Source organism: Hippoglossus stenolepis, chromosome 12 (genome assembly GCF_022539355.2).
Source record: "Hippoglossus stenolepis isolate QCI-W04-F060 chromosome 12, HSTE1.2, whole genome shotgun sequence".
In the NCBI taxonomy this organism is placed as follows: Eukaryota; Metazoa; Chordata; class Actinopteri; order Pleuronectiformes; family Pleuronectidae; genus Hippoglossus; species Hippoglossus stenolepis.
Window position 1 is genome coordinate 12,108,954 of NC_061494.1, and position 17,046 is coordinate 12,125,999.

The 17,046-nt window shown below is 41.0% G+C and overlaps 1 protein-coding gene across 1 annotated transcript; it reads left to right on the top strand.

Annotated features, from left to right (window-relative positions):
• Positions 1 to 1,432: 1,432 nt before the first annotated feature.
• On the top strand, positions 1,433 to 13,093 carry bmp5 (bone morphogenetic protein 5). The gene is made up of 7 exons (XM_035172299.2): positions 1,433 to 2,532; positions 5,055 to 5,247; positions 9,398 to 9,546; positions 9,949 to 10,146; positions 11,406 to 11,482; positions 11,614 to 11,724; positions 11,834 to 13,093. Exons 1-7 carry the CDS (start codon positions 2,019 to 2,021, stop codon positions 11,981 to 11,983), a joined length of 1,392 nt encoding a protein of 463 aa, XP_035028190.1. The 5' UTR covers positions 1,433 to 2,018; the 3' UTR covers positions 11,984 to 13,093.
• Positions 13,094 to 17,046: the final 3,953 nt, after the last annotated feature.

Consider the following 17,046-nt stretch of genomic DNA (forward strand, 5'->3'; position numbering starts at 1 on the left):
CTCAGATACTTTACCATTACTGACAATAATCCATCAATTCATTTTCCTACCATTATGCTACAAAGTGTTTATTTTAATCAATGCTGCAAATACCCTTATCTTTCTGATGTTCTCCATTACAAGTGGCATCTATTGCACTTCTGTCCATCCTGGGAGAGGGATCCCTCACATGTGGCTCTCTCTGAGATTTCTACGTTCTCTTTACCCTGTTAAAAGTTTTTTTTTTGTAGTTTTTCCTTGTTGAGGGTTAAGGGCAGAGGATGTCACACCTTGTTAAAGCCCTAGGAGACAAATTGTGATTTGTGAATATGGGCTATACAAATAAAATTTGATTGAATTTGATTGATAGATAGATGAATAGATGGATAGATGATGAGATGGATAGATGGGTGGATAGATGGATAGATGGATAGATGGATAGATGGATAGATAGATGAATAGATAGATAGATAGATGGATGGATAGGTGGGTGGTTAGATGGATAGATGGATAGGTGGATAGGTGGATATATATACCTTCTCCAGTAGAAACACTGACCTTGTCATGACCAGTAAAACCTCATGGGGACCAAAGCTTGGACCTAATGAGGGTGATGAGTAGACACAGATTTATATCTGACCCCTCAACAGACCGTTGGGGTAGGGTCAGGGTAAACAGACAGGGCAGGGGGTCAGGACGGAGAGACTAAACAAATCAATGGGTTCAGAAGGTTTTTTGTTTGGCTGTCCACAATGAATGGAAATCGATGCAGACACCCAGTAAGGAAAGCCATGAGCGAGACTTCCGAAATACCAATTTAACTGTTATCAGTTTGTCCACTAGGTGTCGCTGTGTGGCAATCCACAGCAGCGTGTCCAGGAGTAACTTTACATGAGTGGGAGCTTCCTTTTTTCCTCCATGTTGGACAGCAGCCAGCCATCACATGGAAACCTCTAACTATTAATGTGTCTGATTATTCCAGCATATACTTATGCTTAAACTTAAACTTAAAGCTCCTCAGGGGATGGAGCTTTCTGCGTAAAGGTTGTGGCTTTAATGAACTTTTCTGTAGGCCACTCACGTTTTTCCTCTTTGGGGAACTAAACTCATAAACGATGAAGATGGTTTTGGAACATACTCTCGGTCTGTGGTTCCTAAGAGTGAATGTGCAGTATCTACATCAATCTTTTAGTAATCTCATATTATAATAAGATCATTTGGGGCAATTTGGCTCATTTGTTTGTGAACTTAATGAAGTTTATTTTTGCAGCAATCATTATACTCATCCAGTATTTAAAGAAACACATTTAGGATCCTTGTTGTTGTGGCTGAATGCAGCTGCAGAGCCTCTCTCTCTCCCATAAACACTCTGACTTCAATAAGTTGAGGTGATTAACAGGCTCTGTCATTATTCTTTCACTCGTTAAGACGCGGCCTCTCGGATTTCAAGTGTCTCCTTTTTCACTCTCGAGCCGCCACATTCATCATGGGACCGGAGCTGAAGTTTTATTGCTGCCACTAGAGGTGGATGCAAAAACAACAAAAAAAAGAAAAGTTGGGAGTGTGGGATGGACTCAGAGGGCAACTCGCCCCGGTACGCGCTCACTCTCTGGTGGGGGGAGAGGGAAAGAAGAGAAATGCGCACGGGGGCCATGAGTGGAGAGCTCACTTTGTGACACAGTTCAACACATTTCATCCTCTTGGAAGTGCGGGGTGATCCCTCGACTCTATATGGGCGTACCTCCGTGTTTTTTTTTTTCATCACAGAGGAGTAAGGTGAGGGACGGGGTCATTACTCCATAAATACTTGCTGTGGCACAGACTGTGGATGGAGCCTGGAGTAGTGGGAGCTGGAGGAACCGTGCGCACTGGACTTTCCTGCAGGCTGATCCCTCACTTTAAAAGTGTTGACTGGTAAAAAACAAAAAAAACTTTATGCCTCTGGCTAACATGGAGACTCTATGATTGCGTCCAAGTTGCTTTATTTTCCTCTGAGAGTTGCGATGTAGTTCAACCTCACGCCCAAAGTCAGTCCAAAGATGACAGCGCTTACGCCTCTGAACCGCGCCGTGCTCGGACTCGCGTGGAGCTGCCTGAGCTTTCTCTCCTGCGCGCACTGCGGCTTGACTGACAACCATGTGCACTCCAGCTTTATTTACAGGCGGTTGCGCAATCACGAGCGCAGGGAGATCCAGCGAGAGATCCTCTCCATCCTGGGCCTGCCCCACCGTCCGAGGCCCTTCTCTCCCGGGAAGCAGGCGTCCTCCGCGCCGCTCTTCATGATCGACCTGTACAACGCCATGGCCGTGGAGGAGGAGGAGAGCGCGCTCCAGCAGCTGCAGCAGCAGCAGCAGGGCGCAGGGAAGAGCGTCAGTGCCAAGGCTCAAGGGCACTCCAGGAGGGGGTACTACAGCCCGCAGCATGCCGGGTACTCCCGCGTGGCACAGCCCTACCGAGCGGCCCCTCTGCTGGGCCACAGCCCCGCGCTCACCACGGCGCACGACACCAACTTTCTCAATGACGCAGACATGGTCATGAGTTTTGTCAATTTAGGTAAGTGGAGGCCTGTTAAAGTAGCCTCATTGGTTACCTGCTTTTATTTGATCAAAATCAATGAATTTTAACCAGTCAATTCATTCAAATTAGATGAAATTCGGTCTCAGTAACATTTACAATGAAGAAATTTCCATACATAATCCTCATCTATAAATAAAAAACAGTCCCTCTCCACCGGATGCTCTTATTTTATCCACAGGAGGAGAAAATTTACATTTATACACATTAGATGTAATTTTGTTGACAAGAGGAAATAAGAAGTTATGGCTGCTGCAGCAAGAAAGTCAGCTCTCAAGAGTAAGGCCCATATTTAAATCAGTTTATATTTGTCTTGGCCTGCCTCTGATGTTGTACGTGGAAATAACAGCACATGGAGTTCATTCATTTTGTCAAAATAATTTAACACACTCAAGATTTTGTTTGAACAATCATACACAAGAACTACAAAAACTGTGCTGAGCATCAAAGTTTTAGTTTTCAGCTTCCTATCACCCAGTAACATTTACAGGCTGTTGCATATTTTACATTAAAACATGAAAATGTCATTGTCTGGCATCACAAGCTGCTTTTGCCTTTTGTGAATTTTTTTTTTTGCATTTGTAACAGAATGAACTGTTTGATCGTATCATTTTGTGCTGGTTTCTATATTCGAACAAAGCAGCTGATCAGTATAATGATTGTGTTTGTTCAGTAGCCGCGACCCTTAACCCTGCAGTTCAGAGAAACTTATCAGATGACTGTCTGACCTTGGGGGAAAATTGGTCTAAATGATTTCCTGTTGTTAAAAGGGGAGGTGATATTGACTGGTGCCGATGTGTTTCTCCTGGTTCGGACACTTAGAGTAAGAAGTAGTACCTATTCCTTATATTTGTGGCCTTTGCAGCATTTATTGTTCTTTAATGAGACTTTATACGCGAAGCATGGAAACATACTCGAAAGTGGAACATGCAGCACTGCAGAAACCTTAATGAATGATTAAATGCAACACCATAAAACAAACTTAACATAATGCCGGCACTGTAGTGTTGAGGATTTTTATTTTCTTAAATATATAAAACACTTAAAAGTCATTTTGCGTAGAGTTTCTTGGGAGTATAATCCCTCACCTTGGCCTGGGCCCATCTGTTTCCACTTACCAGTATACCAGGGCATGTACACTGTCAGCCTTGAAAGCTCTGTTCTCGTTCTGGGGACTGTCAGCGAAGTGCTCAATGGGCCTCTGTCTTTAGTACTGTACGCTCAAATATAGCTACTGACCTCAGCTGTTTTAGAAATGTCTATGTGGGGCCTCATGCAGTTTAATATGCCTACTGTAACTATAAATATGAAGTCAGTTTTAAAAAAAAACCCGTTTAAATACATAAATGAGATTGTACGCAAGGGGGGTAAAGAATTAACCGCGACACATGAGTTTTTTATTCATCATATTAACAGAATAAAGACAGTATCCTGGTAGAACCAGCAGAGTCCGGTTAATATGCAGCACATCAACAATGCACTGGGCTAACCCTGACCAGGGAGTGAGGTCATTATTATTTAATCTTTGGCTATTCGAAAGTTAAATGCTCTGCGCTCTCTGTGGCACCTCTGCTTCAGATTACTGCCTGTGGCTACTATAATGGAACACGCTCAATGGATAAAAGTCAGACCCGACCTCTGACCTCTTTGTGCTAAGTAACCGCAGACGCCCGCTCTAGATAAAATATCAGGGAAGTGCTCCATGTGATATCACTGCTGATGTCAGAAAACGCACTGATCAGGGGTGCGAGGCTGTTGGCAGCCACTTTTTAGCCCCATCAAAGTATCTTTAGTCTGCAGGGGATTGTGTCCATTCCCTGAGGTTTTTATTTTTATTGAGGGGCTTTAGTTTGAAAAAACAAGCAGTTCATGCAGCACCTTCTATTTCCTTCCATACCAATAAAATCTATGAGTTTGCAAATGTTTTTTAAAAATGACAAGCCCCAAAAGATATTCCACTGAACTCAACATGTTGGAAATGGCTAGATTCAAAGGTTAAGGGTCATTAAACTCTCTTAGCACATAGTATGCAACCTATAGGAGGTCGGTGTGAGGTCAGGAATGAGGTCGGAGTCGATACTCCCATGACGTGGAGGAGTCCTGTCTGCTCTTTTCTCTCACTTGAGGATCAGACCAAAGTGTCTTTAATTGAAATCAGCCTGTTTTTCTTAACTGACAGCCCATTCATCATGGCCAGAGAATGCAGTTAGGCACACAGTAGAAGGCCTGTCTGGGAACTGCTACCTGTATTCAGTTGACTGATTTAATGAACTGGAAAGTGCTTTTGTTGGTAGTCAAAATGTTTGGATTGGAGCTGGAATGTCGAAGAAGATGTAATAAATTACTCTCTCTCGCCGCGCTAACGCTGGCATATTTTGTCTTTTGAGCAACACATGCAAGCGGTTCAAGGAGGTGAAGCCATAATTTCTGATCAGTGTGTGTGTGTGAAGCTTTTGCTGCCAGTAAAAATGAAATTCATCCTAAAATATTTTCTTTCCCAGTGGAGAAAGATAAAGATTTTTCTCATCAGCGGAGGCACTACAAGGAGTTCCGTTTCGATCTGACTCAGATCCCAGACGGAGAGGCCGTGACGGCAGCAGAGTTTCGGATCTACAAGGACCGCAGTCACGCCCGCTACGACAATATCACTCTGAAGGTTACCATATATCAAGTCATCAAGGAGTATCCGAACAAGTAAGTGACGAGCCAAGGGAAAACTTAAGTACAATTCTAAAGTATGCTACTGTTATTATACTTGAGTATTTCTATTTTCTGCAGCTTTGTAGTTCTAAGAATTCATATGCAAACATAATACTAAAAGTTACTTTCCAGAAAAAAAAGTGTTGTACTGTTTTTACATTAAACCAATAACGATATATAAAAAGTTATATATATATATATAACTCGAATGGCTCTCAGTGGAGAGCATACCTCCAACAAGGCCCCACGCCTTGTGAAACCACATTTAACTTTAAACACACTCATAAATATCAGTCCCCTAAACATGCCTGATTTTATTTCATCAAGAGCTTTGACTTATTTTCAGAGAAATCAATGCAAATATTGAAAAATGGCCAATCTCGCCATGTTGAAGAAAGTGAAAAAGAAATCCTGCATCCGCCCCCTGATCCAGTCCACACCAAACAACTTAATTCCAGCAAGTTTTGTGGTTATCCGTTTACTAGTTTTTGTGTAATCCTGCCAACAAACAAACAAACAAACAAACAATTTCCGAATAATAACATAACCTTCTTGGCGGAGGTGATTACAAATTGCTCTACCTCCACCAGCTAAAACATTAACATGCTGCTTTCTCAGTAGCATCATAGTAAAGTAATATAACAGGGAATTTTCTGTTTCCTCTTGAGTGATAATTAAAAGTATTTATTATTTATTATTAGTATGTACTTGCTAATGTACGTCATTGTGAAAATCATTAATGCTTTTATTTTGTTCCTACTTTTATTCAAGTTAAAGATCTTAATGCATCCTGTCGCAGTGATTAAATGGAATAATTTGAGTGTCCTCATTTGTTGAGGAAAAACAGATGTGGATTGATGACATCCAAAATGAATCTGGTCTCATATGATCCCAGAAGAATCAAACATCTCAAAGAAAAGGACTTTGACTTGAAGTTTGCTCTCAGTTAATGAAAATGCTGTGAAACACAAATCAGGCAGTCAAACATCCCCCTGTTTGAAAGTGCAAATTGATTGAAAGGAAACAGAAATAGCTGTTACTTCAGCTGTGCTTTGATCCGCTGCACTAATCTCATTTCACAGTTTAAAAAAAAAAGCCAAACAGTCCAGCAGCCTTTGTCTTGCATGGCTGAAAGTTTCCACTCGCACAGAACGTCCCTCTATCTCCAACTCTGCTCTCCTTCATTCGCACCATGTCTGCCTTACAAATATAGTCCGCGGATAAAGAGAGCTCCATTAGCGAGTTGGCCACTTATGAAGCTTGGAAGGTCCGTCAGTTATCACTCGTCTTGTGTTGCCTGCCAAACTGGCTGGGGCCCAGATGAAACCATGAGGGCCCAGATTAGGGGGGGGGCCTCCTTCGGGTGCTCCCCTGATCACTGTTATGCCCGCCACCTGCCTGTCTTAACAATATACCGGAAGTTTAAACCATGACATAGCTGAATACACAGGGGTGTATTTAAAAGTGGGCCCACATTCGCTTGCCAAAAATGTGTGTGGGTGATTGAAGGGGAGATATGGCCCTCCTGGGCTTTGAAAAGGTCCAAGTCAATGGACTCTGCCATCTTAAAGGGGAAGACGGCTGCAGTTTAAGTTTTCACATAGGTTTTCATGGGGAATAACATGTTTCTGTTAGTGTTCGCTAACGAAAAGCTCAGCTTCCCCAGTGCGAGAAATCTTAGACACGTTATCAGATATGTGTGATTTAAAAACACAAACCACAGTGAATTTATATCTTAGTACTATTAGCTTTTTTAAAACCACACACGATATGTCATGTTTTTCTTCAATGTATCTGACAAAATCGTTTTTTTGCAGCTATAATAAAAATTCAATTCAAGACTTTTTTAAGACCTTTTTTTACACCACTTCAAATGAAAGACCAAACTTACCATGGAAATAGACACAAAAAGTGAAAATATAATTCCAATTAAACACATTTAAGCCCATTAGACTCCACCACCTTGATCCTCATTGTCCCATGTTTCAAAGACTTTTGACACACAGCACACTTCCAGACATTGATTTAAAACCACCACGATTACTCATCATTCTCAAACCACTTATTGTTAAACGTACATTTCCCCATGTTCATAAACTTTGGCTTGAAAGGCATTAGTTAATCTCATAACCGTAACCGGAGATGGTCTAATGATTCAGTGCATATTCTAATGATGAACTAATGATTATGTCTAAAAACATTTTAGGACCCATCCAATCTGAATTTAATACTTTTTAAGGCCTTTTATTTGTAAAATTGAATTGAATACATTTAAAGATTGGTAAGTTGTTTCTGAAGAACCTTTTATCTTATTTAATCATGATGATAGTCAGAAGTTAGCGAGTCAGTCGTCTTCTTGCAGTTCATCTATTTATGTAGCTTTCAAGGGGGGGTAGGGGGGGCTGATGAGAGGGGGATGTATGGGTTGTATTTTTCAGTGTAGCCTGCTGTTGCTAGTTTTTCCAGGATTACCAACCCTAGCTTTAAGTTATAGTTCTTTGAGTGAATTAAAAGAATTTCAATAGGGCTTTTTTCAAGGGTCTAGGATATAAAATTGTAGCCGTCTCTCCTCTCTCACATCCTGTCAATACTTTAAAAAGCACTTCAAGACTGCATTCAATATTAAGGTTAAGATTAAACTGCAGATACTTGTGTGAAAGATATACTTTTGGACAAGATATGAAGTGATGTTTACAACCACTGAAGTGCTACGTGTTTATCGCTGAGGTCCAACAAACTCATAGAATGAAATTCCTCCTTTTATATCATGTGCAGAGCCAGTTTCTTGGAGGAATTTGAAACCAACTGTTCAGGCTACTTTACAAGTCACTATGCACCAACCAGACCTTCTTTCGCTTCACTACATCAACGTCCTGTCCTGAAGCTTATTACGTCTAATAGATAATTGCTGTGTATGAACAGAATTTGTAGGAAACGGACTAAAGAGTCAATGCAAAGTTTAAAACAAGGCGTTACCTGTTTCCTCTATCGCTGGTATCCACTCAGTTAAACTTCCTTTCAGCGGAACAGTACATCCAGTAATCACAGATTAAAGGGTGAGGGTGGATAAAAATCTATCCCTCTGGGAATCATGGATTCTTACCTGCAGAAATGAAATTATCACGGGATATAAGCTTATAACGCTGTACATTTAAAAGAGGAAGTTCAGTCAGTCATAAGGATTAACCTTGTATGGAATTCCACATGAGGTTGAGTTTTATTACACCTGTAATAAACACATGAATCGTTCCTGATTCATCGAGGCCACATGGAAAAATCTTTGTTCCCTGTGAGCTGCACCATGTAACCGCAAAAACTGAATAGGCCTTATCCGATCTGCTGCCTGAAAGGAATCCAATGCAAATTGCGGAGCTGGGCTTTTTCAACTACAGGGCTGATTGATGCCTTATGTCAGGCTCATGTTAAAAATACACACGGGCTGATAGACACGACTCCCCGACTCTTTTTTGCCCATCGAATGTCTGAAACCTTGGCACATGGCTCGCCACACAACTCTGCAGTTTATTACAAGCTGCAGCTTCTTCAACAATAGCGGTGATCTGCTGCACCAAATATCAGTGCCAGGGTTTTTTTTTCTTTCTAGAGAGAGAATGATTAGTCTCGAAAGGATAAAGAGATGAAGAGACTAATTGCAGCTGCACAGATTCTGGTTTCCGCTGCAGAGTTTTGGCGAAAGCATCCATTTGTGATCAGTCAGTGATACCTTGTTTATCTGTTCTGGTCTAACTGGTTAAGACTTCTTGGATTCAGTTTGAATGGCCTCGAAGACGCATGTGGTTTCTCTGCTGTCTCCCATTACTGCGCTGCTGCATTAAGGTGCAAGGGCCGTTTTTTATTTATAGAGCTTAAACTGAAACAGGCTTGGAGGTTTTGTAATTTGTTTATAACACAGCTGTAAAGTGACCACATTCATTTCACCATCTGTCTGACCGACACCGGTGTGAAACACGGGAGGAACAATCTTGAAAAACCAACATACCCACGGAGACAAAATATCAAACCAATTGTGATTGGACTAATCAGAGGACACGCTGTATGTCTGTTTGTTCTGTGAGTGTAGCATCATTGGAACTGCGGTGTATTCAACGTAGATGTTCCTTTGTTTCCCTTCTTTTACCTTCAGAGATGCAGAGACGTTCCTGCTCGACTCCAGAAAGGTCCAGGGGTCGGAAGGCGGCTGGCTGGTGTTCGACATCACGGCCACCAGCAACCACTGGGTGATGAACCCGCAGCAGAACCTGGGCCTGCAGCTCTGTGTGGAGACTGTCGATGGCAAGTTCCGCATTTCTTTCAATGAGTTTGACATTTGTTCCTTTCATCATTACCTCCCCGGGTTTAGCTCAGACTCTTGGAATCTAGAAAGGGTCAGGAAGTTCATCTTTTAAGATAATCCACAATGTCTGCATGTGATAAAAAACTTATTTTCATTGATTTAAGAACAAATGCAACCTTTATATTTGACAATCTGTAGTTTGTGATTATTTATCACCGGTAAATGACCATAAATCCACAAAGAAGATTCATGGGTTGACCCAGTCTTTGTGTTTGTAACATTTGTACGATGCCGGTCTTCAGACTCACACTGAAAACAGTCATAAAAGTATAAAATATACAGTTTTTCTTTCGTTTTATTTCTTCTTTCTTAAGTTTTATTTACCTTTTGATTTTTCAAAGGACGGAGTATCAACATAAAATCTGCTGGAATCATTGGGAGAAATGGGCCCCAGTCCAAGCAGCCGTTCCTGGTTGCTTTCTTTAAGGCCAGCGGGGTGTTGCTTCGCTCTGTCAGAGCTGCAGGCGGGAAAAAGAAGAGCCACAATCGCAATAAATCAACCAATCAACAAGAATCATCTCGGGCACCGAAAGCTGGAGGTACGTGCACTTTTATGATGCCGCTGTTTTCACATTATGGACATGAAATCACTAAATAAACCACATCCATCTGCCCTGTTTATCTCTTTTATCAGACTTAACCTGCAGCAGCATATCTCCACAGTGACCAGAATGCTGTTAAATAAAAAATGTCATTGTCTGTTCACAGTTTCAACTTGTTTATAAGAAATGTGCACTAATATATTCTAGAGGCCAGCCGTCCATGAATTTGGGATGGAATGAGCTCACACTTGCATGACTTTAGATATTTACTCTAGTCGCTAGCTTCCTCCTGCAAATTGATGTTTTGTTTGTTCCTCCGAAACTTTTTCTTTTAAGTTTTTATTCTGGCAAAACAATAACATTTGGACTTTTTAACTAGAATGGCACAAAGTAGAGCGAATACATCCGCCAAGGCCCAGCAGTTCCTCTCATTAAAACCACATTTTAAATCCAATCCAATTTTGATTTGGATCTGCACCAAATTGCACACGCTCGTAAGTATAAGTCCTCTAAACATTTTTTCAACAAGATCCACAAACTATTTTCTGAGAAATAAATGTAAATGTTGAAAACTTGCAAAAATATCAAGGGCTCCACCCGCTGATCCAGATCTGGACCAAAATTTAATAAGTTCTTCTTTGAGTCATGTCTCACACCTCCATCAAATTTCATGGAAATCGGTTGAGTGTTTTTTGTGCAATCCTGCTAAAAACAAATAAATGCAAATGCAAACATAACGTCCTTGGTGGAGGTAAAACTCTATTATTCGGAAGTTTTCCTCTGATCTACACGTCAGGAGTATTAAGCCAAACTGATATTGCTGCGACTAAATTAGTACAACAGATTTTGGTGAAGTCCTTAATTCCCTGTGCTGTTCAGTTCATTAATCATTTGTCGTTACTCATTTGGAAGATTAATTAAAAATCCCAGCAGAGTGATTGGATGAATTACTGTTATCCCCGTGTTTGACTTGCCTGTTCCGCCGCTCTCCAGTTACAGCTTCTCCACATCTGACTCCACGTGCAATCAAATTTTGCGGTAACATTCGCTCTCTGTTGTTAGTTCAACATGTATTGGGAGCATTTCCAAGCGTCATGTTAATGTATGGATCCACAGTGAACATTTCCATATTTGCTCAGCGCTGCATATGGTTTTAATGCATTCGGTTATGGCTTTAACTGCCGTGTTTATCTTCCAACAGTAAGTGAACAGCATGTGTTGCTTTCAGTCATATAATGAGTCATCTTAATTTTCAGATTTCAACGCCAGCGAGCAGAAGCAAGCCTGTAAGAAGCACGAGCTTTACGTCAGCTTCCGAGATCTGGGCTGGCAGGTGAGTCGATATGATTTCAGCAGTAACTCAAGATGAATAACACACTTTTTCATTCAGATTGTACGGTGACGTCAAGAAAAACGCATCCTGTGTCGTAAATAAGGGAAGTAAATTGTGTCCTTCTGGTCAAGGATTGGATCATTGCACCTGAGGGCTACGCCGCTTTCTACTGTGACGGCGAATGCTCGTTTCCACTCAACGCACACATGAACGCAACAAATCACGCAATCGTGCAAACCCTGGTGAGTGTTCTTTGCACATGCAATAAAATCCAAAGCTGACATAATGTTCTCAGCGCAGATATAATTCATATTCAAACTGTTGCACCTTTTTTTATTCTCTCACTTCCAGGTCCATTTAATGTTTCCTGACAACGTGCCAAAACCGTGTTGTGCCCCGACCAAGCTCAACGCAATATCAGTTCTTTACTTTGACGACAGCTCCAACGTCATCCTCAAGAAATATAGAAATATGGTCGTTAGGTCTTGTGGTTGCCATTAGCGACCAGGGGACTCACTTTAATTTATGTAATCTGGGATGGGAATCGCTGGAAAAAACACCCATGCTGCAGGTGTCATGTGATGTACAGTTTAATGTATATATAACGTTTTACTACCTAATTTATTTTCTTTTTTTTTAAAATAGCACTGAATATTGTCATATTTAAATGATTAGGACAAAATGATTTTACTCCTACGCCAGTTATCTTATTACTTTTGTGTCCGTTGGCATATACTCTCTCTTAGTTACGTCTGTATGATGCGTGTAGGAGTAAATTATTCACTGGAGTCATTATAATACATGAGGTCGATTACCCTTCTGCTTGTTTTCCCATTTTACTGAATAAAATGTGCTGTGGATGCACATTGAGGTATCTAGAATCACACTTTGAGATATGATGTTTTTTTTCTTCGGTGCTCATTTATTGTTTGTTTCCTTAATGGACCAACAATTACAAATGGCGACTGCAAACTGAATGTGTCACAAAACGCCGCACTAGGCCTTGAGATACGCTGGTGACCAGGTTGCTCCCCCGCCGCTCGCCCACTGTCAGCTGGGATTGGCTCCAGCTCCCCCTGCGACCCTCCATGAATAAGCATTATAGATAATGGATTGATGGGTGGAAAGTGCTGCTAAAAATTCATTTGATAAACAAGTTAGACCTCAGGATTTCTCCTATCGCTTTCACGTCACAACTTGAACGGGCTGTTGGAAATATTTGAAATCAAATTGGATCAGTGGAAAAAGGAAAACAGTGAGTTTTCACTAACATAAACCAAACTGCCCAAAGCTATTCTCAAGCTGTCACCGTCTTTCAGCACTGATACTGTTTCACCGTTTCCATGTCAGCTTTTTTTCTTTTTCTTCTCGTTTTGTTCTCAGAAGGGGATTTTGTCGGCCTGGAATGAAAAATGCTCTGTGAATGCTTTACAATTTATTGTCATCTTTTACGCAACCGTAATGTAAATCTCTTCCTTAAACACTGTTTCTCGTTTCCTCTGCCGGATCGACGCTGCAGAACGCTCCGTGCTAAATCTAGTGTGTGTTTGAGGAAGCTATATCTCAATGTAGAGTGATGTGTATTTTAATAAATATACCACTTGAAAACACCCACAGTGTCTTGTGTTTTGACTTGACTTGACCTCACAGCTTTTCTTGCACCCCAATATATAAATGCAGAAATACATTTAATCTTCAAGTTTTTTCCATTTTAAAACTTTTAAAACTTGTTTTTTTCACTTCCTTTTTGTGTTTCTGTTCGGTGCTCTGCGGCCTGTTTCCAGAAGACCGCCTCAGATTTATAAATGTTTGACAAGTATGATATAAACTGGGAGTCCACCCACAGAGCTTGTTGACATGCTCATGGGGAGTGGTAATGCTAGTGGTCCGGCACTAACAGTAAAGCGGTGCTGCGACCTCCAAAGCCGACCCCAAAAGGGTGATTATCGCGAGGCTGCCAGTGGAGAAATGTATATCATTTTGTAACCAATCCCTTCCAGATTATGGAGGGGAAGACACCATCCATCACATGATTTATGTGTCGTGTATGACACACCTCTGCTTTGCTTGCATTCTTTACAGTCATATTTTGACTTTTGCCATCTGCTCCGGGCTATAGGATTCACCCCTGGAAACAAAGTGGAGACCATAAACTAAACCGAGCGAGTTGTTGCGTCTCCGTCGCGGTCGGGACGAGCAGAACTTCCAGAAAGTGCTATTTGCAGAGAGGTGCTCTGGTAACACACTGATTTTCAATGGTCTTGGAAATGTAGGGATTAGGTTAAGGATTAATATTTATTTGCACAACTGTGTTGGCCTTCGCCGAACACAGGATATGTACTGTTGCGCTCTCTCTACTCCCACCTTCCCACTTTATAACATTTTTTTTCTCTGACACGGCAGAACATTGAGTGACTGTATTTCACTTAATTAAAAGCAGTGGCTGGCCTGCCCAGATGTTATGTGGGCTGCATCTTAAAGGAGTGTTGACATTCGGTGAATAGAGGAGGCCACCTGCTAACTTAACTCTTGGCTTGAAGGGTGATTTGCATTCCTGTGGCCTGTTGCCTGGCATGATTACTCCTAGCACTTCACAATCCCATCTACTGTTTAATATCATGGATTCTTTCCAATTCAACTCCATTTCTTCCTTTTTCTGTAAAGCAGTGAAGAGTGGCAATGAATGAGCGCCTATTCGGCCTCACAGTCCTCCCGACAGCAGCCCCCTGACCACATGAAACCAGAGGGTAACAATTGCCCTACTCGGGGGCAGATTAATATATTGGCCTCTGCTCCTCTGAGACCCCCGTGGTCAAAACGCAGCCTGCAGTGAGTCAGAGGTGCCTCGACATTCATCAGATTCAGCACTTCCAGTGGCCACTTCTGAAACAAGCTGGAAAAAGGGTCAGACCCAGTGGCAGTTTACTTTTCATGAAGGGTTTCTCGTGCATTATTCATGCAATCATTCATTCATTTGGGTTTACCGTACATGTCGCGGCTCACTGTTGGCTTTACATAAACACTCTTACATAATGTCAGGATGTGTTTCCAGCTGATGACATTTAGTTGTTTTTTTTGTTTCTACCACAAACATGTTTATTCCCTTAAAGTGATTGAGAAAACAGATGTGTCCATGTGAGCGGCTGTTAGGAACATGTTCTTATTTTCAGAAAATGTGATATATTTAGTTTGGTTACGAGAGATCATCTTGAAGCTCTTAGAAGAGCGGGAACTGGCCGTCGGTCAAAAATTACAAATGCTTAATGATTCAGATCATTTTTTTATCCAAATCATCACCAGCAGTCGGACTGACATTGACAGATACCCCCGCAAAACAAAAACTGTTGCGGCTGCTGTGATGAGACGATGATCTTGTCAGACCACTGACAAAAGAGGCCACAAAGATGTCGTCCAACAAAATGAGTATTTGTCTTTTTGAACAACAGCTAAAACCCTCTTCTATAGTTACATCTTTGGCATCCAAGTAAAATAGTCTACAAACATTTAAGATTAAAAGTAACTCAAGATAAATAACACTTCATAAGTATGCAATAGAAATACTGAAAGAGAAATAGTTTATTTTCCTTGCTGGTGAAGTGCTCGTTTGAAACTTGTCTGTTGGAATGTTGTGTTATCTTTTCCCCTGTTAATGCTCTGGAGCTACTTCAGAATTCTTCCTTGTCATTAGTGAGTCCTCCTCAGACACTTTTTATCATTGGTGAGCTGGATGTTGTCTATGGTGCAGAGTGAAGTAAGAAAACTCATCCTACCTGGTTTATCTGCAATGAAGATTTAAAAGTCAACGTTTCTTTTTATAAAATGAAATGAGATATGGGTTCCTCACACAGACAGGCAGATGTTTGTGGAAGTAGTTGGTAGATTATATACAGATAAATGTGTAAGAACTCCACTTACTATTTTTGTTTGCATTGGCTCCCTAAACATTTATTTAGTTAAATTCCCATCACGGTTTTATTTACTCTATTTTGAGATGTTCATGTATTCACAGTCTATAGGGTTCAAAAGGCCAGTTATTGTAAAGAAACAATTCTAGTTTAACGAAGTTTCTGCAAAGCTCAACTCTAATGTTGGCAGTTGACTGACGCGGCGCTTATTTTGATCACACTCTGCTCAATTTATTACGACTGCAAAACATAGTAGTTACTGTTCGTTTGGTTTAGTGGCTCCATGTTTCATCGATTCGCCCTCTGTTAACCAGAGACCTTTTTCTTTCTGCCGCCCCGCGTTTATTTGCACAGTCTCACGTTGCAGTCCATCCACAAGGCAAGTGAAATTGTATCTAATAAAAATGTTGTGCAGTTTACCTAATTCATCTCCCCACATATGGTTCTCCTTATTTGTGTTCTGTGGGTGGGCTATGATTTCCATACAGCTCAATCAGTCCCTCTTGAGCGAGGGGGACCAGATGGGTCACATTTTTACATGTTGTTTGGTATGACAAGGCTGCGGCAGGGCCGGCGAGGAATGTGTCCTAACGGAGGGCAAACGCAGACGCTCTCCGTTCTGTTTGCTTGTTATTCACATAAATGCACATTAGCTTCCCGAGCCAGAGAGGAGAGGACTCTGGATTCTGGGAGTTACAACAGACCTTCTGTAAACTCAACTGTCACTTCCCATTACCATTAGGGGTGGCACCTGTGCAGTTAAATATGTATTTTGAAATCTCGTTCTTTCAGTTAAACGCGTGCATTAAAATGTCTGAGCGAGGTAATTTCATTATTCAACACCACAGCTTTTATGAGAGGGTTATTAAATCTAAATAAATCCATACATCCTAGCTGGGTTTTTCCATTTTCTTTTTTTCCTATTGCAGGCAGCTTTTTATGAACATATTTTTCCATGAGAATACAGGAAAACATATGAGTCTCAGTAGAAATAAAAGCTTCTGTCATTATACGCTAACAATGTCTTTGCTCTTCGTTTTGCTTGGATTAGTTATGTTCTCCTGTCGCCCATCTATTGTACAGTTTGTGTCAAAGAATGCATAAAATAGAAAAAAGACAGTTGTGAAGGAAGAAAAAGAAACAAACCAAAGCAGATGCACAGAATGTGAATCTGCTGCAGAGGCCAAGGATATTTCTAGCCTGTATTAATCATGCTGTTTTACTGTATCACTGAGCATCTGAACTGATGTTTAATATGTTGCCAAAACAGGGCACGTCAGAAGGATGTGGGCATATCTGGGGACAATTATGAAACAAAGAACAAAAGTAAAAACAGAACAGAAACACAATCCATCCTATAAAGGTAAAACTTTCCTATTAAAACCTGCTGCTCTGTTGGATCTCAAATTAAAAAAAATATTTTAAAAAAGCAGATTTTCCCCTAGTATTTAAAAGCAATGCACTGCCTCTGTGTTGATCACAATCACTGCAGTGGCTAAAGAAATCTAAAGTATCTGTATTCAGAGATCTACATTCACTTTATTGTCATTCATGCACAAGTTATGTTCACAGTATAACAACATTACGTTGCATCCAGCTCCTGAATGCAATTTAGGATGCAATGAGTTCCCCTAAGTATAAAAAGTCAACATTTACTTA

Bases quoted from the DNA above. Each gene is read 5' to 3' on its own strand.
- bmp5 (XM_035172299.2), top strand. From the start codon at position 2,019: ATGACAGCGCTTACGCCTCTGAACCGCGCCGTGCTCGGACTCGCGTGG. The intron at 5,248-9,397 runs GTAAGTGACGAG...TTTTACCTTCAG, and splicing joins ATCAAGGAGTATCCGAACAA to AGATGCAGAGACGTTCCTGC. The intron at 9,547-9,948 runs GCAAGTTCCGCA...GATTTTTCAAAG, and splicing joins CTGTGTGGAGACTGTCGATG to GACGGAGTATCAACATAAAA.